The following is a 27928-nucleotide window of genomic DNA, read 5'->3' as shown; positions in this document are numbered from 1 at the left end:
AAGTCGGTCGATCGATGTTCGAGACGACGATTCTGCTTGAATAGCTTTTTCTACTTGACGATACGTTTTTATGGAAACTGAAAATAATACTTAACGTATTATTTTCAGCTTCCATAAAAACTTAACTTTTGGTTCAACAGAGTTCCTTGTGAAAAATTTCGTGTAGGTAAATACTGCCACAATACCTATTAATACCGCCAAGCGGTAATATGACCATCGATGTTGCTACATGGTTATATTTGTTACATTCTTCGTAACGTTTAACCATCTCGCATAATTTGCAAGTAACTTTTATTTTTAAGGCTATTTTCAAAACTTTCGAGAACGTTGAGATTTTTTTGAAATTCAACTATATTTCTTATGGTAAATTCTATATAGTTTACGAACACGCCCAAATTAGACAATAAAGTAAATCAGAGATGGTACAAACAAAATGCAATCAATCAATTACTGGTTATAGCTTGATTTTTCTTACTTTTTTATTTTTAGGATTGAGATGTATACCGAGCCCTGGCTAACAAAAACGCAAAGTTTTACCTATTTCTGCCACCAAGCAATAATGTGACCATTATTGTCCTCCGGCTTTGAAGAGTGACAGTGCAATGTCGATGACGATGATATAAAAAGAGCATAAACCCCTATTTCAATCTTTTATGATAAAAGCAATCGTGCCGTAGTGCCTTTTAAAGGAAACTATTCCAAGTAGAGGGACCAAGAATAATTGTTCTTATACTGAATTGACATTAATAGGTCTTTTATAACGAACTAAAAAGAGGAGCGATGAACTGAAAGTATAGTTAAAAGCCTTAGGATAATTTTTCCTTTTCTCGTTCCAACAATTTGTTACATTGCATTTTTATTCATTGGAGTTGATACTATGTAAGGCTTTCGATGGTTACGATGACATCGGAGAATCCAATCGAGGTTGATTCTTAGCGATTTCATTCTAGACTTTTTTATGATACGTAATGATAGGACGGACGAGTCGTGCACCTGGTGTTATCATAGCATTTGCAGTGTTGCAATGCCACTACATCTGTCACCTTGAGACATAAATTGACAAGTCCCACGTGTCTGTAATTTCACCAGCACCCTTCAAAACCGGAACGCGTTAATGCTCACAGTACTGCTTGGCGGCAGAAATAGAAAAAATGGTAGAAAAAATTAAAATGAAAATGTCTCAATTCACCTTCGCTTTATACAAACTTAAATGTGTCACAAATGTAAAAACAGCATTATCAGCTTACTACGCGTATGCGTTTGCATGGTTAAACTACGGCTTGATACTGTGGGGGAACAGTACCCAGGTAAATGACCTCCAAAGCTTACAAAAAAATGTATACGTCTCATAATGAACATTAAACAGACGGAATCTTGTAGACCACATTTAAAAAAATTAAAAATACTAACCCTGCCCTCTATGTACATATTAGAAATTGCTAAATTTATTAGGAAAAACCGGGAATTATTTATTAATGCCGTACCCACTTCACTAAGACCCTCTAGATTTAAGAATACATTAAGCCTTCCGCAATGTACACTTAGCATGTATCAGAATAGTCCGTACTATAATGCTATAAAAATCCACAATAAACTACCCGAGCACATTAGAAGTGAAACTAATTATAGAATTTTCAATAACAAATTAAAAATATTGTTAATTGACAAATGTTATTATAATTTAAATGAATTTTATAATGACAAATTAATGTAATTTTGTAATTAAACTAAAATGTTATGATATTTTATGTATTTGACGAAGACCAATGATGAATACTGACATGTAATTTTAATCATGTAATTTTAAGGTATTATTTTGTTTTATATAAAATAGGGACCAAATGCCATACCCCCGCGGGGTGTCATAGCAATAAGATTTTTAATGGAAATATATTGTTGTGACTTGCATTTAAATAAATAAATAAATAGGTAAGGTGGCAGTACTTCTTTGAATGGGTTCACTTCGACATCACCATTACGATATTTTTCCGCAGAAAGATTAGGGTGGCAATGTGCGGAGACGATAGTGTATGATATTGTGACCAAATTACGTCGCGTTTGAACGATATTGAAGGAATTTTCGGTAACGAAATTGTTTTTATTTTTTTAATGATATCAAGTGACGGGACGAACGAGTCGTGCGCCTGGTGATAAGCGACACGCCTGTCCATAGCAGTTGCAATGCCATTCAAGTTTTAAATCGCAAAGATCTTATGGGTACTGTCACTGTGCCCGTCACCCTGAGACATAAGTTGACAAGTCCCATGTGCCTATAGTTTCACCAGCACCCTTACCCTTAAAAACGAGCACAGTAATGCTCAGATTATCGATTGGCGGTAGAAACACAAGGAGCTCTACTAATCTTGAAATTGTACATAGCATAATGGACTTTATATAAATTGTGTAACTTACAAACTAGTTACGAAATCCCGAGACTGCGTGAGAATTTTCCGGAAGACGCGCGACCGTTCTTTGGCTCATATCTAGTTTGTACCTTATACAGTTAACATAAAGTTAATTTTGGTATGATTGCAATATTCGACAAACCTTCGCCTCCTCCACTCTTATCAGTCTCTTTACACATGCCCGTTTATTCTTGTTATTATTGACCAGGCCATTTTCAAAGTCATTCCCAAACTGATCGAGATATGTACGCCGAAGTCTATCTCTCCCCACGCCTCCATTCACATACGCTCTATAAATTTGTACTGTCAAACTACCAACATTCATTCTTTCTAAAAGAATGAATGAAAGAAAAACGTTTATTCATTAAATTAAGTCACTAAGAGCGATTACACACGACGACTTTTAGTAGCGAAGCAAATACGATGCAGTAGCGATTAGTCTTTCTTTACAAACGCGCGCGATTTTAAGCAGTGACGCAAACGCGCGATTGCATCGCTACGCTTGGGATTTATAGGCGATTGCATCGATGCAATCGCTTGTTTGCTAAAATTCGCCGTGTGTAACCACTCTGACACTAAATCTAATTCTTAAAACTAAAAGAACAAGTGACGGAGTAATTTTAGGTTAATAGGTAAGTAAGTGTTACGTAGTGGCGCAAAAGAAGAAAAGGATTCGCCTCAGCAACATATCTGTCTGTGGCGAGACAGACGCTGAATTTCAGTCGTTCCTGTGAGAAAATGGGACATGATGTGTGTATCCTCTGTTGTATGTATGTGTGCGGTACATGTATATTATTATTGTTAGGGCGCGTTCACATTAGCCGCTGTTAGAAGCGGCGGCCGCGCTGCATCCGCGCGACTATAGCGTTGCTGAAGTGCGACCAAATTTTTAGTGTTAATTTATTTTTCGACTCAGTTAAAGAATATCAGAACGTATATAAACTTTACGGGTGTACTAGATGGTGTAATAGAGTGGAAAACTTTAAGTGTCTTGGACATTTTGTAACCTCAGGCCTGGAAGACGATGCTGACACACAACTCTCTAATTGTTCAGCATTCTGTCTTTAAAACCACACTGTGTTTCATAGAATAAGGTTAATTAAGGTTATACACGTATTTTATACATGTTTATCTCTCGCACTATCGCTAGATTATTGGAGTTGTGTGATAAAGTTTTGCTGGTGTAGTGTATCTATGTATATATTTTGTGGCTTAGTTTGTTTGAAAATGACTAGTTTATGCCCGCAATTTCATACGCGTGCAATTAGAGAAATCTCTTTTGTCTGCATGTGGAAAATCCATTTAGGTAGTCTGTTCCCTTTGTAGAGGTAGTTTAAAAACAAAACGTATTTGTCCAATATATAATAAACGTTTGCCTGGTGTTAAGTGACACGCCTGTCCATGGCATTTGCAGACGTGAGTTGACAAGTTCCATGTGCCTGTAATTACACCAGCACCTTTACCCTTCCAAACGCACTAAAGCTTGGCGGCTGAAATAGGCAAGATGGCAATAACTGTACTTTCCTGGGAGAGCTCTTTCACAAGAAACTATACTGCTCCTAAAACTACTAACTAACGTCGACAATCTAGCGGGCTGCAATTGCTATAGTAGATAGGAATTAGATAAGCCCGGGTAAAAGTGTCTCGCTGTCTATACGACACAGTTTGTAGATTTATAATAAATAATATGAAAATTATTTTATACACTCAGAAAAAAAAATCGCGGGGTGAGAGTCCACCGAGGTATTTCGTTTCTATAACAATTGTTGTAATGTCATTGAACTACGAAGTGTAAATAATTTTGTAGTTCAACGTAATAAAAACTTTGTTTTGGGAAATAATTTTTAACCGACTTCAAAAAGGAGGAATTTCTGAATTCTGCCGTTTTTTTTTGTATGAATGTTACGCGATAACTCCGACGTGAACCGATTTTGATGATTCTTTATTTGTTGGAAAAAGGGTACGTCAGGGGTGGTCCTATTTAAATTTAAAGAAAATATTCCACCTCTAAGGGTGGCAAATTAGGAATGAATCCAGTTTATTGAATTCCACACATTTTTGTTAACCGTTTTTAAAAACTTTGGTATTTGAGTGTAATTTCAATAAAAGTCAAATGTTATGGTAATCTAGAACTGATCTGTTGATGGAAATAGTAGACAGATGAGAGGAGAAGTGGAATTTTATTTCCAGTTATACTACTAATAGAAACGGTTGAGTGGGGACTCAACCGTTTCTAATAAGTACTGTCGAGAATAAAACTAGATCAATGAAAAGTGAAATTATTTGTTTAAAAACATGGCATTTATTACTTGCGAAGGGCGCCTTCAAATTAGACGCTGATAGAAGCACTGCAGTGGCGCGTCTGCGTCGCGTCCGTGGCGTGGCAGCCGTGCCACTGCAAAATTTTATAACATAGTTATTTTTCCTGAGTGTAAAATTATCAATATATTATCGAAAAATTACTGACACTTATTGATAAGGGCCTGCATTAGGGCTACATAATCAATTTTACTTATGTACTCAGAGCATATGAAAATTAATACATTTATTTCGATAAAACAGTACCTCGTTGCAATCTCACATAATTCAAGGTAATTTTATGAACCAACAAATGCGTATTTGAAAAACATTCTCAAACTTTTAGTAGCATTAAGCCAAGCGTTCATCCAGGGAAGTACGGCCACCTTACCTATTTCTGCCGCCAAGCAGTGATGTAAACATTACTGCGTTCCGGTTTTGAAGGGTAAGTTTGCTGGTGAAATTACAGGCACATGGGACTTTTCAACTTATGTCTCAGGGCGATGGGCGCAGAGGCAGTGCACCCCATATTTTTGCGATTTAAAGCTCTGAGTGGCACTGCAACTGTCATGGACAGGCGTGTCGTTTACTATCAGGCGCACGACTCGTTCGTCCCGTCACTTAGAATTATAAAAATACCTTGTAGCAATTTCCAGTGGTACCATTTTCACAGAACTTTCAACGTCTTTTCCCTTTTATTGGTAGTTTTGATTTTAAGTGAAATTGAAATACATAATGCATACATTTAAAAAATTAAATCAATAATCAAAAAGTATGCATACCAAGTCTCTGTTGGTATTGTTATCGTTGTAGCGTTGGTCCGTAAATTGAGTGAGGTACATAATATGTAAAAAAAGTTATTTGTATCGATGAGTAGAATTATATCACACTGAGATACGTAAAAACGTATGAATATATCAAAAGTTGTTGATACATTTATCAGAAGGAAATGTTATATATTAAAATTATATTGGAAATTAATTGCTTGCAGCCGCCAGAACAATCTAGGTCGGTACACGTATACAATGAAAATAATTAAGAGTCACTATATACATTGTAACACACGAAGAAAATAATAATGTATGTGTTTGCTAGTTAAAATACTAAGAAAGAAATATGTTCACTAATAGAACCGCAAATTGCCCTACTTTTTATTATTAACTCTCTCGGAGATTTTAACCGATGCGCCGCTTTTTTAATAAGGCTGTTTATATTTAAAAAAACCTATTGGTAGTTTGCCAAGTTATTTTTAATCAGCCCACCTGATGAAACTTGACTACCACAACTTATGGATAGTCACGATGATGCGAACAGTGATAATCTCAGTACAGAGTACTAAAAAAACGGACCTCAAAAGCACGTGGAATTACGTCTATTTGCTAAGTTTTATTGAAATATTCCCTAGTTCGCCACTATACAGGACTTGACACTGGAGATAATAAAAATCGGTTCAAACTACTCAAAAGTATATTGCGAGAAAGCGCCTTGAATTGGAGAAATAGCAAAATGAACCATTCAAATAATTGCTCCTTTAGTAAAATTTAGACGCTATTTATAAAAATGAATCTTCATGCGTGAACAGCCACCCTTAAGGGTGGATGATTTTCTTCAAAATGAAATGGGACCACTATGGAAGTATCCCCTTTCCAACAAAAAAAAAATCATGAAAACCGGTTCACGAATACCGAAGTTATCGCATAACATACATAAAAAAAACACAGTCGAATTGAGAACCTCCTCCTTTTTTGAAGTCGGTTAAAATCCGACTTCAAGTCATTCGTCCGTTATTTTGCCACCCTTAGAGGTGCAATATTTTCTTAAAATTGAAGTGGGACCATTACTGAGGTACCCTCTTTCAAAAATATCAAAATCGGTTCACAAATGAGTTATGGCGTAACATACATACAAAAAAAACACACTCAAATTGAGGCACTCCTCCTTTTTTCTTTTTTTAAAGTCGGTTAATAATAAAACAATAATAAAACATGCGCCGTGGAGGTACAGATAATGGCACCCACCTGGGTGAACTTTTGTACACATATCCCTACCGCCAATAAAAGAAATAGATGCCATTTAATTATTTATTTAATCATAAAACACATGCAAGCATATGAAAGTAACCGACTGTGTGTACTTATTAATCATGTAATTGATACCATAAGTGTATAAAGCATATTACAATGCACCTGCGTCTTTTAAAAACTTTTCAAAAATTTCAAATCTGCAATATAATGCCTGATTTGGATCTGCCCAGTCTTTCTCTGTCTTGTCGAACCAAAAGTACTTTCCCTTCACTGATTGATCCACATCCAGAGCTAAGTGAGCAGGAGCTTTTCCTGATTCTTCGAGAGTCAACATTCCGACATGCTTTGTCATGTCTGTTTGCACAAATCCAGGATGCAAGGAATTAATAGAAATCCCGCGACCAACTTGTTTCTGCTGTATTCTAGTCAATGCACACATAGAAATCTTTGAGACTATATATGCAAGCATTGACATTTGAACAAAATCTTCACGTTTTAAATTTCTATTTTTGACCGCATCTAAAAACCAATCCACGAAAGCATCTATATCTTCTAACTTTAAATCTTCTGCCGTTAAACGATTGATCCAATATGAATTCCGAAGATTCGAAATATGCCCACAATCACTAGATATATTTATCACTCTGGCATTATCTTTCAGAACAGGGAATAGGTTTTCTTGAATGATAAGTAAACTTCTGTAGTTAATGTCAATTACTCGTTTAGAGTCTTCATAAGTAGAATTGTAAAGATCTTGGACTATGACTCCTGCGTTGTTGATAAGAATATCTAAACCTCCATGCTTGTCTTTTAGATACTTAGCCAATGTCTTTACACTGTCTCTGTCTGTAACTTCTAATTGATGGAACAGTGGATTAAGACCTTCTTTCTTTAGTTCTTCTACAGCTGCTTTACCTCTTGCTACATCTCTTGCAGTCAAGTAGACGTTCCCCACTCCTCTTTTGCACAATTCTTTTACTATAGCATATCCTATTCCTTTATTGGAACCAGTAACCACAGCTACTTTATCAGACATGTTTTCGCGTTACCAGGTAATGTACACTGAACATTGATTTGTGGTGTGAGATTCATATACGCTTTGGAAAAGATTATGTAATCTTTGAGTTTCTGATTAGATAGTGGGTGTTAAAAAAAATTGTTGATTCATACAATCTATTGATTTATTTATCGCTTGAGATATATATTTGGTGACACCATTGACATTACTTTTGTTTCCAACCTGTTTGTTATGTAACTGTAACAAAATTTCAAGTGCAACACGTTTCTTTTGGTAGATCTCGTAAATTCAAAACAAAAACAAAATTTCTCTTCTCTTCTTCTTCTTCTTTTAAATGTTATGGCTCCATTGAAATAATCAATGATTTTGCCAATGTCAAGTAAAAGTAACTATGTACAGTAGTTTAATATTATTGTAAAAATTATACAAAAAAATGGCGATTTCGCCAATGTCCTGTGAGAATGAGAATATGCAATTTCTCTTCTCTCCTTGGTAATTTTCACCTTCGATTTTCACCATTCATGTACAAAATGTCACTTTGACATTGTAGTTTAGAAATAATTAAGTAAATTATTTGAAACCCATAAAGTGTTGGTGTAATCCATTGACCCAAAGTGTAATCTATATAATGTATTTAAACCCTTGACGTATTTATTACTTGTTGGTGAACGATTTTTCTACAAAATGAATACCGTGAATGGGTGGGTATCCTTTAGTTTGACATATTTTTGAAAACACCAACCCTCGCTAATTTTTCTGGTATGGTAACGCAAAATACTAGTGCTGCAGACCATTAAATTCGATTTTACTTTTGTAGTCGAGCTTTTTGTAAATTATAGCTGTTCTTTACTATATCCAGGCCGAACGCCGCCAATTAGTTTGCCAAGAGAAAAATAAAAAAAACATACGTGACGTCGAGTTGGGCGTTCAAATATTATAATATAATTAAATAATTTTGGAGATAGACATAATCAAAAGGAACCCCTCCACAAATTTTCAGTTTTAGGACGCCCAAGGTTTTCGAGAAAATAATTTTTGAATCTGGAAAATTAAAGCAAAAAAACGCATTTGACAACTAACTAATGCAAAAATTATGTCAAAAAAGCACGCTCACGCAATTTAATGTCTTGCGTTTCGACATTCCACTGTATTATATCATGTGTTGTTTAAATTTTGAAAGTATATTATGTTTTATTGGTTTTTGCTTTTTTAATAGCATTTACATTATATTTAAAATATTATTTCAAGAAGGTTACTTTGAAATAGCAATGGTAATTCAATAACAATTTCGTAATTTCAACAATAAAACGCAACGTCATTTATCGCGTTTGTTTTTTTCTTAATTCTCTTGGCTTTTCACTGTAAGCGTTTTAGCCATTTACAGAGTGTTTTTACTGCGTATTTAAGTTGTTGTTCGTTGTGTATAAAGATTGTTAGGTTTTTTAAATTACAATCGCGAAAGTCCCTCTGGGTAGAAACGGATTGGATTATTTAGGTTAAATTATTTTTTTTTTTATACAAACGCGGAAGTACCTCTGGGCAGAAACGACTTGGATTATTTAGGTTAAGTCACGTTTTTTTTATACAAACGCGGAAGTCCCTGTGGGCAGAAACGAGTTGGATTATTTAGGTTAAGTTTGGTTTTTTTATACAAACGCGAAAGTCCCTCTGGGCAGAAACCAATTGGATTATTTAGGTTAAGTCTGGTTTTTTTTACAAACGCGGAAGTCCCTCTGGCACAAAACGAATGGGATTATTTAGGTTAAGTTAGGTTTTTTTTATACAAACGCGGAAGTCCCTCTGGGCAAAAAACGAATAGGATTATTTTGGTTAGGTCTGGTTTTTTTTTATACAAACGCGGAAGTTCCTCTGGGCAGAAACCAATTGGATTATTTAGGTTAAGTTAGGTTTTTTTTTATACAAATGCGGAAGTTCCTCTGGGTAAAAATGAATTGGATAGATATAGGTTAAGTTAGGTTTTTTTTATAAAAACGCGGAAATCTTTCTGGGCAAAAACGAATTGGATCGATATAGGTAGATATTGGAGTCCGCGTGTGCACTTAACGTCAAAATAATAGGGGTTAAAGTATGAAATTGCCGATTTGTACTGAAAATCTAAATTGTTTATTTTTTAAATTTTTAACAAATTTATTTAATCAAAATAGTTGCCATTATTATCTATACATTGCTGCCATCTAATGGGAAGGTTATTAATGCCTTTGCGATAGAACTCCGACGATCTAGACTGCACAAACTGTGTGAAAGCATTTTGTACTGCCTCCTGGGAAGAAAACTTCTTGTCACGTAGATAATTGTCCAAATCACGAAAAAAATGGTAGTCCGTTGGAGCAAGGTCTGGTGAATACGGAGGATGACGAATGGTTTCTAACTGCAGTTCCTGAAGGGTCAAAATGGTTTCTCGTGCTGTGTGAGGTCTCGCGTTGTCGTGGAGCAATAATGGTGAAGATCGATTCATGAGTCGGGGCTGTTTTACTGCTAGTTTTGTCAACATGGTTCGGAGTTCGGCACAATAGACATCTGCCGTTATTGCTTGACCAGATCGGAGAAAACTATAGTGAATAACACCATGATGAGACCACCAAACAGTTACCATTACCTTTTTATTAGTAAGTTTTGCTTTAGGACACTGTTGTGGCATTTGACCTGGGGTCAGCCATTGCATTTTTCTTTTCCGGTTATCATAAAGAATCCACTTTTCATCACATGTTACAATTCGATCCAATATTCCTTCATTTCTGTACCGGTTCAACAAGGCAACACAAGTTTCAACACGCGTTTCTTTCTGCAGATCAGTCAAATCATGAGGCACCCATTTTTCGTATTTTTTTATTTTATTGATTTGACGCAAGTGAGTCAATATTGTGGGTAAGGTAACGTTAAACCATGCCGCTAATTCCTGGGTAGTTTGACTAGGATCGGCTTCCACTATATCTCTTAATTCATCGTTATTCACCTGTGTGGGCGGTCTTCCTCGTGGCTCGTTCTTTAAGTCGAAATTTCCATCACGAAAGCGTTTAAACCAAAATCGCACGGTGCGTTCATTAGTAGACCCCTCTCCAAACGCAGCATTGATATTGCGGGCTGTTTCTGCCGCGTTAGTTCCGCGTCGGAACTCGTATTCAAAAATCACTCGAATTTTCGCAGTATCCATCTTTCTTGTCTAAATTGAATAACAAAAACTATTGAAAGTCGATATTCAAATGTTTCAAATTAAAAAAAAAAAAAATCACAGAAACCATTTGAAAAAAGTTTCATTCGAAAACCTCAAACCATGAAGATTCTATGAAAATTCAAAGAACCTATTGCAATAAAACGGCAATTTCATACTTTAACCCCTAATATATGATTTTAAGGTTATTTTTCACAATTTTTTTTCTCGAAAACTATTAATATTCTTAGTTTCAAACTTCGTTTTCCCCTCGCCTACCCCTCATTTCCACATTTTTTACTTTTTTCTCTGTGCATTTGGTGCGAAAATACATAATTTTGGAGCCATTTTTTCCGAATTTTCAAAAATTAATATCTCGAAAACTATCAACGTCCTAACTTTGAAATTTTGCAGGGGGGTCTCCTCCCCCGCCCCATCTCCTCAACCCCCCTATGACGTTACGTTTACTAAAGTCCTTCCAGATGCCGAGAATTTTGGGTCTCCGAACCCTGTACAAGATATAAAATCCATGTCACCGGACCACATGGTGGTTGACCTCTGGATTCTTTCCTTCGCGAGATGTTTCTTTATTTATTTCAGTGTACTGTGTCTGTATTGTTGCAGGGTTTTTTTTCCTTGTACCTTTTAATTTCGAGTTTTGCCATCAACTAAACGGCTGAGACATAAGTGGCGTAACTTCTGTTCAGCTGTGAACGACCACGTGTCATGTGCTCCACGGGTGGTCGGCATTCACACGTATTTGCGTTGCTCCTGTAGAAACTCCACTTTCTTCGCGGTGAACCTGGTATGTAATGTAAAAGTACATTCAGTAACCTCCAGGTAAGTGATGTATAAGTGATATCTCCGTGTGCCACTCATGTACTTTCAAAAACTCTTAGTGCAGTGAATTAGCTCTAAGTATACTTAAAATTAACCTTTTACATGTGTAACTGATAAAAGCAAAAAGCATATTTGTAAACTCGTCACGTAAACTCGGGGAAATAAAATATTGGTTCTTCATAATGTACCCTTATATTTAACCAGAACGTATGTAACGTGTTACAGCTTTAAATTTAAAATAAAGCATTTGGTTATTTCTACTTGAAACTTGTTTTCGTTGTGTGTAAGGCGGCCTTCCTTCCTTGCTTAAAAATTTTACACTCAGCATCGGCTCAACCAGTCTCATGCTCACTCAAACCGACTGGAGCTGTCCATTACACAAGAGTATGTATTAATAACAGAGTAGTTAATTTCAGTTCATCAAAACTTCCTCTTTTTTTTGTTGTTTTGGCTTCTGTCCCACTGAGGACAATTCTGCCAGTGTCCGGGTTGAAAAATGCACGGTTTATATCAAGATTGCCAGGAACGCACTCAAGCTACGATGATCGGTTCTATCATCCTATGGACAAAGACAAAACACGACGTTATTTGACTAACTACTTTGTAAGCAAAACATAAAAACATGCTGGGCACATAATAAATGTTATAGACGTATGTTATTTTGTTCAATATATTTAAATAGAATAAATAGTAGAGGTGGTTTAAAGGGAGAAAGAATACTGTAAAAATTTGTGGGTCGAGGGATAGAATCTAGAAGAAGATCGTATAAACGGAGACGGGATACAATGAATAGTTAAAAATATATTATATAAGGTCAAGAGTTCCTTCCTCAAGACCGCACTCACAAAGGGAGTGATCCCTTATCCTGAGCTTAGCAAGAAAAGTGGGTCTGCAGTTATGGCCTAGGCGCCATCGCATAATAGTGGAAGTAGTTCTTTTACTGGCTTCATGGAATTAAAAAAAACCAATGATAGTTGGGTATTACTGGTTGAAGACCAGCATAGTATTTGCCTTTTTTACTGCTTGAAGACGACCAGTAAGCGTTCCAGTTATTGAGTAAATCAACCTTAGCCTGAAAGCGTAAATCTTGAGAAAAACATTTATCATATATAACGGTACCAGAATGAATCGCCCATTTAGCCCAACTATCCGCTTGTTCATTCCCAGGAATGCCAGCGTGTTCAGGAATCCAAACAAGAACAATTTGAATGCCAAGATTAGAGCATTTGTAATAATCTCTTATCTTTTAAGATTGATTGGATGAACATCTTTGCTACGAAAGGGGAACTTTAACAGATCGTCAAGGCAGCTACGAGAAACTGTAAAATTTACAGATTTGTCTACTTTGTGAGATTCAACATATGAGACTGCCTCAAAAACAGCGATTACCTCACCAGAATATATAGACGCTTTAGAAGGGGATTTAAAAGTTAAGGACAAAACTTCCTTCCAATTAAATTCGTTTTGTCTAGAGTTCTCTGGTATATGTATGTTGTTTATCGATTTAAGTAATAAATTTTTATGACTAAGTCAAAGTCAAAGTCAAAGATTATTTATTCCATAGGTAAAATAAATTTACACTTGAAAACGTCACATTTAAGCTACTGCTCGTTCACTACGCTGACCTCCCTGAGAAGAACGAGCAAGAAACTCTAGGGATTGCTCTTTTCAAATAAACTTAAATGCTATGGAATACACTTTGAATCAAATTTGTGTGGATTCTGGAGCCATGTCGTCTTTCCATACATCTTTATCTAACTGCACTGGCTATCAGTAACCAAATAACATTTTTAATTTTTTTTGTTACTTTCGTTTCACAGACTGTTTACTTTACTCTATTTTGTTTCTAATTAAGAAATTATTAAGCATAAAGAATTAAATAATTAAATAAAAGTATTTATTGTATTTATTGATGTTTAATATAAGTTGCATATTGTTTACTTTAATAAAATTGTTGTATATAGATCTTCTCAACCAAATAATGACAAAACTCCAGCCTCCCTCAATGTTTGTTCGTATTCGTCAAATCTGCTGTGCAACTGCAAACTTGGATTTTCCCAGTCCTTCTCAGTTTTATCGTACCAGAAGTATTTTCCTTTTACTGATTGGTCAACATCAAGAGCTAAATAAACAGGAGCCTTTCCTGATTCTTCCAAAGGTATATATCCAACGTTTTTATTCATTTCTGTTTGAACGTACCCAGGGTTTAGTGAATTGATGGAGATTCCTCGGTTAATTTCATTTTGTTGCGCTCTTGTCAACGCAGTGACAGCTACTTTTGAAATTCTGTAAGCAAGCATTTCCATTTCTTCGAAATCTTCTTTCTTCACAGTCCCATTTTTAACTGAATCCAGGAACCAATCAACGAAAGCGTTCACGTCTGCTGCTTTGATATCCTTCTTGGTGAGGCGTTGGACCCAATAAGGATTTTTAATGTGAGAAATAAAACCGCAATCGCTTGAAACATTCACCACTCTAGCGTTATCTTTTAGAATAGGAAATAGGAATTCTTGAATTATAAATAAACTTCTATAATTTACGTCAATCACGTGGTTAGCGTCTTCGTAAGTTGTTTTATATAAATCTTTAACGAGAATTCCAGCGTTGTTGATTAAAATATCTAATCCTCCATGCTTTTCTTTCAGGTGATTAGCGAAAACTTTAACGCTATTTCTATCAGTCACGTCTAGTTGATGAAACAGTGGATTCAGACCTTCTTTTCTAAGTTTTTCTACAGCTTCCTTACCTCTTGTTACATCTCTTGCTGTTAAGTACACAGTTCCAACTCCTCTTTGACACAACTCTCGTACAGTGGCAAATCCTATGCCCTTGTTTGAGCCGGTAACCACAGCTACTTTGTCAGACATGTTTCTGGGTCGACAGCTTACAATAAACTAGATGTAATACTATGCGGCTTTTATATGTATATAGAACATCAGGTGATCGGGCTGTTTGTTTGGCTGTGGATAAACTTGTAGCTGATAACATTATTTTGTTGCCCTAAAGATAACACAGTAAGACGTAATACGTTTCGATAGAGATGCTTGAAAATTTACTAAGGGCTATAGCCAAAGCAGATATCTTTAAAGTGTTATCACGTCTATTTGACTGTTCGTCCAATCGTTATATTTTACAGTTTTCTTAAGATGATCTCGGTGGCCTAGTGTATATGGGCACAAAGTGAGGAGGTCCCGGGTTCGATTTCCGGAAGGACCAATTTGATTAATGAACTTTCCTAAATTAGTTATTGTCTGAGTGTTTTGGGTAGTAACAAGGAGTTAATTTTGTTGTTCTGGCACTCACAGTTCAGGGAATGCCTAGCTTGAAACCATGTAATTGATCTAATTTGCATTTTGGTAGCTTTCGAGATATTGGCACATGAAGTTTTAGACATCCGAGCTTTAGCGATGCTGTCCATTGCTCCGAGAGTCGCGAGTCTAAAAGTCGTGGTGAAAACTTTACTTTTCATTTCTGTTACGAGAAAAGAAATATTTCAATTCGCTCTGCAACAAAATTACGAACCCAAATTCTGAAGTTTTCGCGGTATTTTGTTTCCAACCAGGGGGTCTACTCTCGATCTCCGTCTGACATCCGTCCGAAACAATTACTGCCAAATAAGTAATTTTGGACAAAATAAAAAGACAAGTGTTAAGTATGAAGCTTCATTCGCATCACGCGTCTTTTCATTTGGTCAAGTATTGCTTATTTGGCAGTTATTGTTTCGGACGGATGTCAGACGGAGATCGATAGTAGATCCCAGACGCAGATGCAACAAACGCACTAACTCGGGAAAGTACCATGGCGCCACCGTCTATGCGGAAAGGGAACTAAAACCGAGCGTACGACTGGCTTTATAAGTTTCTTCACTAGAAGTAAATTAAAATATTAGGTACTTTTTAATCCGTAAGAATTAAACGATGCACGTAACTCCCGCTACGTAAGGCTATATTTAGACAATGAGAAGAAGAAATTAAAAAAGAAGTGAAAAACTGTTTATTGGGTGTTGTAGATGCCGTTTCTGATTCCAGATATTTTAATAACTGGATTTCGCTAAATATCGATGACGTTGTTTATACTGCAGTATTATTATTTCATTGTTACCATAAAAGTTGGAATTTAAAAACAAAAATGGAAAACATTTTTTAAACCATCTCTCAAGAAGAAATTAATTTTATATGTGTTTTAATATAACAAATTGTGCATATAGAACATGTTTTCAATTAACCTACGATGTAGGATACATTGCACTGTTACTAGTAATTTTCAATTAAACAGTTTTTTGTCCGTCCAGAAAAGTAGTCTAAAAAAGTTATGCTTTTTCCATAGGGGGTTGCGATACGTTGACAAAGTAGTTTTTAGGACATAAGCACTGTTTTACGTTGCTATAAGATAAAATAATTTTCAACTTACTAAGTACCAACACATTAATTAACATAAGTAGCAAAATAATTGTTTTTTAATAGCACTTTTATAAGTCCCACACAAAAGAATTTGTGAATGTGATAAAGACGAATTATGTAACTACTACAAAATTACTTCATACTGTTATATTACTGTTTAGATTGAATACAATTAGTACTTTATTGCATCTATTTGCCTTGTCTACATAACTCAATGGTAAATGTGGAATAAAAAAATGGCGTGATGTGGGTTTTATCTTGTTTAAGGCAAACAAGCCATCACGCCATTTTTTATTCTACCAAATTACTTTAACTATAATTAAAATTATTAAAAATTCATTTATTTATATAATTAAGCGTGGGCAGGTCATTCATATGGTGGATTGACGATTTGGTGATGTCATCCGCTGGATGTTGGTAAAACTATTGGATATTTAAATTATATCACGATAACTGTCACAATTCTGTATTTCTGCCACGAGCTTTTTTATATAATATCAATTGACGGGTCGAACAAGTCGTGCGCGTGATGGTAAACTACACGCCTGTCCATAACAGTTGCAGTGCCACTCAAAACTTTACCGTGCCACTGCGTTCATCACCCTGTGACGTAAGTTGACGTCTCATGTGCCTGTAACTTCACCAGCACCCCTTCAGAACTGGAACACAGCAATGCTGACATTACTGTTTGGCGGGAGAGATAGGTAAGGTGGCAGTAGTTCCCGACGAACTCTTTCGCAAGGAGCTCTACTGCTGCTAATTTTCATTTTTTGCCTACACGTTAAAGTCGCTAGCCACAACGTACAATATTTATTTACAAAGTTTAGTTCTTTGTAGCCGCTAGGGGTATCGTACAAAATACAATAAAAATTGTAAAGTCATTGTAGAATTACAGATATTTTTACGATATCAAGTTAAGCCGCGAACCAGTGCGCTTGGTGCTAAGCGACACGTGTACCCATACAAGTTGTAATGTCACTTAGACCATTAAATTACAAAGATCTTAGAGGCACTGCCACTGCGCCCCTCATCCTGAGCCGTAAAGTTGACAAGTCTCATGTGCCTGCAATTTCACCAGCACCCTTACCCTTCAAAGCCGGAACGCTGTAATGTTCACGTTACTACTTGGCGGTAGAAATATTCTATTGCTGATGAAATTGTATGATATATGTCTCTTATTATAAAAACAACCCTACATCTGAAATGTAAGCCTGGTTACGCTGCTAATTGTTAATATTGCGATATAATTTTGTACAAATAGTTGAGTATATTAATGATGCAATTTTGAGAACGCATTAGTCAGGCGTTCGAACTGACCGCATCGCGGTCAGGACGTATGGCACGACACGGCGCCAGCGCCATCTGTTGCAGTGTTTCATAATTAACTAGCTAAACGTATAGAATAACATCCATGAACTTTTCATTTCGTATTTCAAACCGGATATGTGAAGGTCGTGTGCTCACGGCTTTACCCGTGTCACGATAGTACAACTCTGTGTAAACAAATCGATTCCATTTATTATCACGCTAAGTATTTAAAGTGACAAATCCGTTCGCTGAGCGCTTTATCAAAATTGACTATAAACAGCTAGTCTTCGGTTGACGGGCAGTATAGTTCTGATATCGTGAGGAAAACATGGCTAATAAAGTCGCTGCGGTCACCGGCTCCAACAAAGGCATAGGTTATGCCACCGTTGCAGAGCTCTGCAGGCGAGGTGTTACAACAGTTTACTTGTGTTCAAGAGATGTTGGCCGAGGAAAAGCAGCTGTTGAGAATTTAAAGAAAGAAGGTTTTAACCCACTATTTCACCAACTTGATATCACTGATAAAGGCAGTGTCAGGGCTTTTGCTGCTCATTTAAAAGGAAAACATGGTGGCTTGGATATTTTAATAAACAACGCTGCAGAAATCACAACAGAATTCATAAAAACAACTTACAACGACGCGAGAAAAGTGATTGATACTAACTATAATAGTGCTTTCATTATTCAAGAATATTTGTATCCTATACTGAAGGATAATGCTAGAGTTATAAATATTTCGAGTGATTGTGGTCATATTTCGAATTTGAACAACAAATACTGGATTGAGAGGCTGACAAAGAATGATGTGAAAGTAGAAGACGTTAATGCGTTCGTCGACTGGTTCTTGGATTCAGTAAGAAATGAAACACTAAAGGTGGAAGATTTTAAGGAGCCTTTCTTTCTCCCATACCGTATCTCTAAAATTGCATTATGTGCGTTAACGAGGATTCAACAAAGAGAGATTGGACGTGGTATATCTATAAACTCGTTGCATCCGGGATTTGTGCAGACAGATATGACAAAGACGGTTGTTCCTGAGTACTTGGTTGAACTAATGAAGCAGAATCCTAAATTGACTGAGCATCTTGGAAGAGTTCCTCTAGAGAAGTCGGGAGAGGCCCCTGCGTATTTGGCTTTGGACGTTGATCAATCCGTGAAAGGAAGGTATTTTTGGCACGATAAAACGGAGAAAGATTGGGCTGATCCAAATTTGGACGTATTGGCAAAAAGTGAAGATTTCAAAAAAGTGATGAAGAATTCAGGTATAGAAATACCCAATCTGCAACCAATATATTAACATTTACGTCTCATAATCCAGTGTAAGGACAATAAGTTATTAGCTTCATTTTAGGTCTCTGAGTAATCGTTTTAAACATAATAGTACAAGACAGGTATAATACAAGATGTTTACCGTCAATATAAAAAAAATTTGTTACAATACGTTAATTCAAGAAAACACTATTTTAAACTTTAAGTGAATAAATATCAAGTTTTATAAGGGTAATAAATTAATTGTAACAAAGCGTATTTTAATTTATCAAGTCTCGAATGGGTTAAAGTGCTTACTTTAAAATTCCATATAAGAATAAAATTTGTTCCCGAGCGCCTGGAATGCCTCTCACTGAGGAAGCTCGGCGTTACATCTCGAAAAATAACTTAAAAATCATAAATTCTCTTTGAATTCCCATGCCAGGGTAAAATATGAGCGTTCCTATGAATACGAGTAACGAGAAACGAGATTTGGGATTTTTATGTTAAATTGCACTAAACCTTACAAGATGGTCCCGCAGAAGAGGCAAGTATGTATATTATATATTATATAACAGCTACAAAGTCATAATATACAATGAAAGTACCTACATCATTAATGCGCTTCATAAACACACGGATGTTATTATCTTGCCTAGATAACACTTTGACCGCTGTTAGAGTAAAAAGTTTCATTAACTATAGTTACCTACCTATTTAGTTAATTATTGTTGTTGATTAGATATTGCTTAATCTTATTAATATATACCCTTATTTTTGTTATTTTTACAATTGACGATTGCGTCTGTTACGCAATTTCTGCAAAAATCTGCAAGTTGCATGACGGGAGCAGTTAAGCTTTCTTTTGTATCTTCCTTAGTTTTGTAATGCACATAATTGAAAGTATCCATACTATATCTATTACTGCCTGAATTAAAGTTAAATAGTTCTAGATTTTTTTTTATAATATCAAATGACAAATATATTGCAAATGGTATGTAACGTAAATCAAAATATGTCCTTTAGTACATTTGAAATAAGTTACTTAAACAGATATTTTTTGTAACTACAAGTATACTTCAAAATACGGTTGTTTGTATTAATGTTAGACATAACTGGTTGATGACTGACACCATCTCAGTCAGCCATGACCATGAGACCATGTGATCAAGAACCCGAAACGTTAATTTGTTTGTTGTTTAAGTCTGAAATAAAATTTTCATATCCAATGAGTAGTAATTCCAAAAACCTAAGAACCTGACATTGTCCTACAAGGGTCTCCCAACAAACATTTTGGCCCTCCGGGAAACTTTTATAGCGCTCATAGTGTTTATCATTAACGATACACAGGACCTTCGACAATAATGTTCTGTTGTGGTTATACGGATAAATAATTAAACTTTCCAGAGAAGAAATAGTAAAATCGAAAAACATATTGCTTAAGACGGTTGTATGTAGTTGATCGGAACTGTTGTACGACTTACTCTTATAGGTTTAAGAAGTTAAAACACTAAAAGCAAGTCTACGGTTTCCACTAACATTTGAAGGCTGACGTTCTTAAAAAGAGTTTTTAAATACTAGCAAGGTCTATCGAACCCTAAGAGTTAATAAGAAAGTTTCCAGTGTCTTAGTAGTCTTAATTTTTGTTGTCAAGTTTGTAATTTTAAGTAATTTACGCTTTAAAATCGTGGATCCAAATCAAAGTTATATGAAAATAGCGCGGTATATCACCAATTGTAAGTTTTTTTTATAATATCAAGTGTTGGGACGTACAAGTCGTGCGCTTGGTAGTAAGCTATATGCCTGTCTATAACAGTTGCACTGCCACTCAGAGCTTTGAAACGCAAAGATCTGAGGGGCTCTGCCACTGCGCTCGTCCAGACATAAGTTGACAAGTCTCATGTGCTTGTAATTTCACCAATACCTCTTACCGAAGGGTAAGAAAAATCGGAACACAGTAATGCTGACATTACTGCTTGGCGGCAGAAACAGGTATGGTGGCAGTATACTCTGGACGAACTCTTGCACAAGGAGCTCTACTGCTATTAAAGTGCCTTTAGGTTCTTTCATAGGTGTCTTTATAGAAATTTAGGTCCTTAAAATTCTCTTATACAGCTAATGTAGCACTTATTCATAAGATCAAAATGTTAGTTGGGCTATATATACTGTGTCCATTTTTAAGATGTAGACATACTTTTACACAAATTAATAAACTCGAAGTAGATATTACAAATACGCACAGAAGTTAATTTCGATCGAAAAATCTTGTTTTATCTTTACTGGAACATTACATTTTGCTGCTAAGTTTCTCCAAACGCGCGGCAAAACTTCCGTGGGGTCCGTCGAACGCTCGATTAAACTTCTCTCCGAAGCTTTGATGTTCTTAGAATTTCGCAATAAGGGAGTGTCGTTTATCTTTCTTATTCAAATAAAGTCGTGAATAGGTAAATTATTTCCATCATATTGAGTGTATGACGTAAATATTTAGAGCGCCACACGTGACTTTTAATAAAAAACAGTCTTAATAAAAAACATGTGAATAAACAAGATCTTCAGTACATTATAACGAAACCACTAGACAATACCGCATTTTTTGTACGAAGGCAATTTCCTTTTTCTAAAGAGCGAAGTACAGAAACTTGTAAAATTATACCTTTTTCTTTATATAGACATGTTTTTTGAACACTGAAAAAAGTAAATGGACTTTTTGCACTTTGTTGAATTATAGTACCATTTTCATTAAATAAGTTTTGTGATTATTTTATCGTTATGTTAATTTGAATGTTTCGTAAAAAAAAACTTGTGGAATTACATCTATTTGCTAAGTTTTATTTCAGCCGGTTAACGAAAAGTGAGTGGAATCCAATAAACCTGATTAATCCCCTTTGCCACCATTAGAGGTAGAATATTTTTTTCAAATTTGAATGGGACTACTATAATCTAGCGAATTCCCACAATGGCCTGGTAAAGATTGTTCTTTACCAGATCATTTTGTGGGTGGTCTGCCCACTTTGCGTCACCCGGTATGCGGTCGCTACTCGAGAACTCCTTGGCCCCATCGACTATCTGTTCAGCGTGTAAGAAACATGTCCACAGTCACTTAAGTTTTGCAATATTAAGCTATGTCGGCTATAAAAATTGCTTTGACCAAATCAAAAGCAAACTGAGACCATATCGTATAAAAAGGTCTAAAAATGTTTTGTTCAAATTTAAATGGGACCAATACTGAGATACCCTCTTTCTAAGAAAAAAAGAATCATCAAAATCGGTTTACACTTACCTTTTATCTAAAAAAAAGAATCATCGAAATCACAAATATCGGAGTTATAGCGTAATATACACATAAAAAAAAACAGCCGAATTAAAAACTTCCTCCTTTTTTATATAAAATAAATTCAAACGATCCTTTTTTGTATTATGATTTGAAGGCTGAAATAACATTATTCAATCCATGGCCTCGACGATATGACAGAATTAGCGAGTTTATGATTATGATGCATGATGTGCGTTATCAATGTCCCAGTGCAGCCATAAAGCAGAAAGCATTTATAGGTATTTTCTTTATTTATTTAGTACATACGGTCATAGTGACAATAAAAACAAATATTACAGTCGAGTACTGGAAATACATATCTATTTATTTAGAAACAAAGATATTTTAATTTTTTATTGAATTAACATTCAATTATTTTTTGTGATATTACCCGGATTCGAACCGACGTCTTCTAGCATATCACAAGGCAAACGACAACATACCAAAAGACAACAAGCGCATAGAAAAATTCGTGAGGTCTGGCACGGTATGCTAGAAGACGTCGGTTCGAATCCGGCCGGATCGAAGGAATTTTTTCTGAGTGTTCGATCTTTGTATTAATAATTATAACTAACTAGTGGAGTAATTTCAGAAAAAATAATTGAATATCAATTCAATAAAAATTTAAATTACCGTGAATAGCGACATCTCTCGCCAGGGCCGGTAGCTGTAAAGGTATTTAACTGGGTGATAAAACTTTCATAGATTTCTCATAGATGGCGCTAACGGCGACTAAAAAGTCGTTGAAAAAACCAAATACAAAGACACGACAACAAGCGCATAGAAAAATTCGTGAGGTCCGCTGGTCCGTTCCGTGGCTTAGTTGGTATAGCGTCTGGCACGGTATGCTAGAAGACGTCGGTTCGAATCCAGCCGGATCGAAGGAATTTTTTCTGAGTGTTCGGTCTTTGTATTAATAATTATAAGAAAGATATTTATTAATAACAAAATAAATTAAAAAAGGTAATTAGTAGAGTTAAGTATGTTGCTCCATCGTCCTCCTCATTGTCAGTTTCCATCAGATGAGATGGAAGTCATTTGACTTACTTACTTTTAAACTAAAAAAAAGAAAAAGTTGCAGAAATGACGGTTGAAATAAATCTCGAAAATTGATTCATAAAATCGTGGAAGGCAACCGGTGACAACTAAAGAATAAATTCATCATTATAATTTCAGGTGAAAGACGTCCACCACTGGACTTAGGTATTTGTACCTGTATCTGTATTTATCTGTATTTGTATTTATTTATTGCCATTTATACCCAAAGATCGCCATAACAACCGGTTCTGCGCTGCTTCCATCCAGCGCACAGGTTCTCAAACTTTTTGGCTTACCACCCACTTAGGCAAGATAAAAAAATTTCAAAACCCACTACCAGAAAAAATAATAAAAAATGCGTATTTTTTATATTAACTTAACACAAAATATCACTAGAAAAAAAAATTTTGTGTAGTCTATGCAGATAATTTAGGTTTCATCATAATATCAATGCTTCCCAAAATTACTTCCAAGGCACCTACCGCCTGTGGGAAACTATAATCTAGCGAATTCCCAGAATGGCCTGGTAAAGATTGTTCATTACTAGATCATTTTGTGGGTGGTCTGCCCACTTTGCGTCACCCGGTATGCGGTCGCTACTCGAGAACTCTTTGGCCCCATCGACTATCTGTTCAGCGTGTAAGAAACATGCCCGTCCACAGTGACTTAAGTTTTGCAATATTAAGCTATGGCGGCTATAAAAATTGCTTTGACCAAATCAAAAGAAAACTGAGACCATATCGTATAAAAAGGTCTAAAAATGTTTTGTTCAAATTTAAATGGGACCAATACTGAGATACCCTCTTTCTAAGAAAAAAAGAATCATCAAAATCGGTTTACAAATCGCGTAACATACATACACACAAAAAATACAGTCGCATTGATAAGTTCCTTTTTTCAAGTCGGTTGAAAAAGCTTCGCAAGGGAACGATCGGCGTTTACTACATCGAAAGAGGTCTTATTCAAGAGAGTACTAAGGTACTGTGGGGTCGTGACGTTAGATTATGACGTCATAAATATTTGAAATGTCAATGCATAATACAGTTATAGAGTGTGTCAGAAAACGATATATGTATAGGCAAATGTAATTGGAATTTAAATCTGTCGAATTGATTTGCAGTTGCAGCTACTTGCCCTAAGCAGAAGGTGTATTAGAGGATGATCTGCGAACAATACAGACAGTATCGCGAAGTAGCTCGATAGGAGGCAGCTTACGTGGCTAGGAGTTTCTCACAAGAGAAATTTCTTAAACGTAAAGAGGTTTGTTTCACTTTATTCCACAATAAAGTCGGACAAAATTTTAAAATTAATAAAGGAGATGAGTGAAGAAAAAAATTCATAGATTCCTCACAGGTCAAAAATAAAGATGTGCAACAAGCACATAGAAAAATTCGTAAGGTAGCTCAGTTGGGAGAGCGTCAAGCCCTGGTTCGAAGGATTTTTTCTTAGTGTTTGCTTTTTATAATAATGATAATTAAATAAAGAAATTTTAGTAGTACAAAGGTCCTTGTAAAAGAGTCGAAGGACATACTGCCACCGTATATCTATGTTTGCTAAGCAATGTGAGCATTATTAGGTTCCAGTTTTGAAGGGTAATAAGGGTGCTGGTAAACTAAAAGCGTATCGGACTTGTCAATTGTCAACTTTATATCCCAGGGTGTCGAGTGCTGTGGTAGTATCCTTTAAATCTTATTGATTTCAAACTCTAAGTAACACTGCAACTTTTATAGATGGACGTGTCGCTAACCATCAGATACACGATTTGTTCGACCCATACGTTGATATTATAAAAAAGCACTAAATATAAATTACTTGCAAAAAACAAGTAAAAAGATCTGAAAGTTAAAACACCGGAACTGAAGATCGACTCCCATCGATAAGTGAAAAATGTTGAATGCGAAACTCGATATTTCATTTGGCAACGTATTCTGGGTGCTTTTTCCAATATCGATAATTTGCTTGATTGTTTTCAAAACATCATACTTTAAAAGTATCTTTGAAGGAGGTGTACCACAAGGAGCTATTCTTGCCCCTTTCATTTTTAAGTGTTTTAGTTCGGATATTTCAAACTGTAACGTGTTCCAGAACTTGTCCTACTTTCCTTCCCTCGTCTACACCAGAGGGTTTCTCTGAAAGCCAATTACAAGCACGCGACTGGCCATTTGTGCTAATCTACGTGATTAACCTTTTTGCAGTGGCTAATGGGTGATTTTTTGCGGTCGGCTGTCACTGTAAACGTTGGTAAACGGTATTGAGGATACTTTTATTTTTAAATGGGTTACATAAATTGGCATCCATATATTTCCATACGTATTAACGATACCGAGGTACGGATTTGTGCACCTGTAAATGTGAATTCAATGAAGTTACAATTGCAATTTGCGATGTCAAGTGCAGAAAACCTCCGAGGCGGAGGTAAACAAACCTTTGAGGCAGAGAAGAACTGAGAACAGAGAGGGAGACGTAGTTACCATTCGTAGGTAAAAATTTAAATGTATTAACAAAAACTTACATTATAATTACTAACATATAATATACGTATTATACCATATCATATACGTATATATTTATATATATTAGCTGCCTATTTTTGTATATATTAACTGTCTCCGTGGCCGAACGGAGACAGTTCGGACTGTCGTCCATACTGGACTGCCACGCAAATGTCACGTATTCGATTCCCGGACCGGGAGAAATATTTGTATGGCCTACATTTATTTCTTTCGGGAGTTTGGGTGTTATTTGTGGTTGTCTATGCGTATGTCTATGGCACCCGCGATACAGGGTTTCCCTAGAAAAAAAAAATGTGTCTACGTAGGTTTCGGTAATTAGATTTTTTTGTATCAAAGTCTGCGAAATTTGTAAGTGGATTATGCCTTCTTATTATACTTCATAGATTTTTTCGTAAGAGGTAAGAAATATTCTTTTTGTGGAATTGGAAGACGCTGTTGTGTATATAGTTTACATTTCTACACGATCCTCATAATATGTAATAATTTTTGCCAGCGGGCCTGAACCATGGAGTCTTTCAGAAAGAAGCGTAGTTTACTCAATATCACTTCTACGTTGTAGGAAAACATTGGTTTGAAATTTACATGTATGTTGTGGGCTACCCGCCTAACCTATTCTTGTCGCCAAGCAGTAATGTGAGCATTACTGCGTTTCAGTTTAGACGAGTGCTGGTGAAATTACAGGCACATGGGACTTGTTATTGTTATGTCTCACTCAAGGTGCTGTAGCAGTGTTGCTTGGATTTTATATTAGAACCGGGGCTGTTGCGAATATAAGCATCTGCATCCGCGGATAATCAGCATAAATTAAAATATCTCCATCCGCATTCATCGATGCTGATATTCGTGGCATGACCTAAAAGGCACGCTGGAATAATTTACAAACCTCCACAATCGGACTGTAAACCGAAAAAGCAGCTCGGCTGTTTTTTTAAAATATAACTTTGATAAAATTCGGGACCGATTAAGATAGGCAGATTAATTGTTTTCATGCAGATTGATTCTTTTGTTCATAAATGTCACTGAAGCATTGAAATAACATTTTATAATACCAAAGAAAATAGAAAGCTCTTTCAAGTAGATAGATGTAGTGAGGATGTAAATTTTTCGCGTTTTTTATTCAATACATAAAATCAGCATCCACATCAGCATCCGTTGATGTTAAGACGCTGAATACCGTCAATTACGCTTCACAAGATCTGTTCAACTTGTGGTAGTGGAAAAAATGTATATTATTCTTCATCATATTATCTAAAATGTTATTGTTTTCAAAACACGATTTTACAATATTTTCTAATTAAAAAAAATTTTCAAAGTTACCTCTTATTCTACGTTATCAACGCAAATATATCCGTAATATACCAAGTAAAATTGATAAAATTTGGAAGAATAAGGTATTGTCCAATAATGAAAACCGTGGATGTTTTATTTTTTCCATTTTGAGCTTAATTTTGGAAGTAAACCGTTTTTAGAGACGCGCGCAAACTGTTGGTAGTTTCTTCTCTTTTACGCATACGAAGATCGGCAGTGATAGCTGAGACGCGATAGCGTTGCTGGATGGACTATAAATATGAATGATGGATAGCTAGCTAATTCATTTCGTAATTGTAATATAGTAGGCGGGACTTAAAACATCGATCGCTCAAGGTCATCGACGCTTTTCATCATCTTAAGGTCCAAAAACCTGCATCAGCAACAACCCAGGTCTGAACCTATGGTGTAGTCTATCTACACCATAGGTTCCCAAACTTTATGGTTCACCGCCCGCTTAGGCAAGATAAAAATATTTCAAGGCCCCACCGCCACAAATATAATTGAAAACATGTATTTTATTAACACAAAAATCACAAGTAAAAAAAAAATATGTTAGTAGTGTAGTTTAAACGTGGCTAAGTGACAAAATATTATTTTCAGATATCATAAAAAGCCATAACCCTATAAAATAGTTATAAAATATTGAAATTGTTTAATGATGTTTCAGTTATGCATCGTTAGGGTAAGTTACTTATCGGAAAGTCGAACACGTTAACTAATTTTTAAAAGAGAGTTTTGTGCTCCATTGTTTTGCTATTTGAAATGGTTATTTAACCATTTGTCACTTAGCCGCGTTTTCGTTAGTGGACGGCATTATAATAGTAAATTCTGGTTTATTTTATCAAATGCGGTAGCACCCCTGGACGCGATCAACGCTCTACAATTGCTTCGGAGGCACTTGCCGCCCCCTTAGGACTCTTCAGCGCCCACTGGGGGGTCACTTTGGCAAACTGTGGGCTACACGGAAAGCATCAGGGTGTGTAATGGAAGATATAACAACAAATGCAAACAAATTCCATTCTGGCAGCTTTGTCATATACTACCCT

General features: G+C 35.8%; 3 protein-coding genes across 3 annotated transcripts; 1 reads left to right on the top strand and 2 right to left on the bottom strand.

Annotated features, from left to right (window-relative positions):
- Positions 1 to 6804: 6804 nt before the first annotated feature.
- LOC113240319 (carbonyl reductase [NADPH] 3-like) lies at positions 6805 to 7946 on the bottom strand. Its single transcript, XM_026477593.1, has one exon. The coding sequence runs from the start codon at positions 7761 to 7763 to the stop codon at positions 6879 to 6881; it is 885 nt and encodes a 294-aa protein (XP_026333378.1). The 5' UTR covers positions 7764 to 7946; the 3' UTR covers positions 6805 to 6878.
- A 5721-nt stretch (positions 7947 to 13667) lies between these two features.
- Positions 13668 to 14644, bottom strand: LOC113240314 (carbonyl reductase [NADPH] 1-like). Its single transcript, XM_026477587.1, has one exon. The coding sequence runs from the start codon at positions 14619 to 14621 to the stop codon at positions 13725 to 13727; it is 897 nt and encodes a 298-aa protein (XP_026333372.1). The 5' UTR covers positions 14622 to 14644; the 3' UTR covers positions 13668 to 13724.
- Positions 14645 to 17508: 2864 nt separating this feature from the next.
- Positions 17509 to 19881, top strand: LOC113240313 (carbonyl reductase [NADPH] 1-like). The gene has a single exon (XM_026477586.1). It carries the CDS (start codon positions 17791 to 17793, stop codon positions 18754 to 18756), a length of 966 nt encoding a protein of 321 aa, XP_026333371.1. The 5' UTR covers positions 17509 to 17790; the 3' UTR covers positions 18757 to 19881.
- The last annotated feature ends 8047 nt before the right edge of the window (positions 19882 to 27928 follow it).

This window comes from Hyposmocoma kahamanoa, unplaced genomic scaffold, assembly GCF_003589595.1.
Source record: "Hyposmocoma kahamanoa isolate Upper Pololo Valley unplaced genomic scaffold, ASM358959v1 130, whole genome shotgun sequence".
NCBI lineage: Eukaryota > Metazoa > Arthropoda > Insecta > Lepidoptera > Cosmopterigidae > Hyposmocoma > Hyposmocoma kahamanoa.
This window is presented reverse-complemented; position numbering and strand designations above follow the sequence as displayed.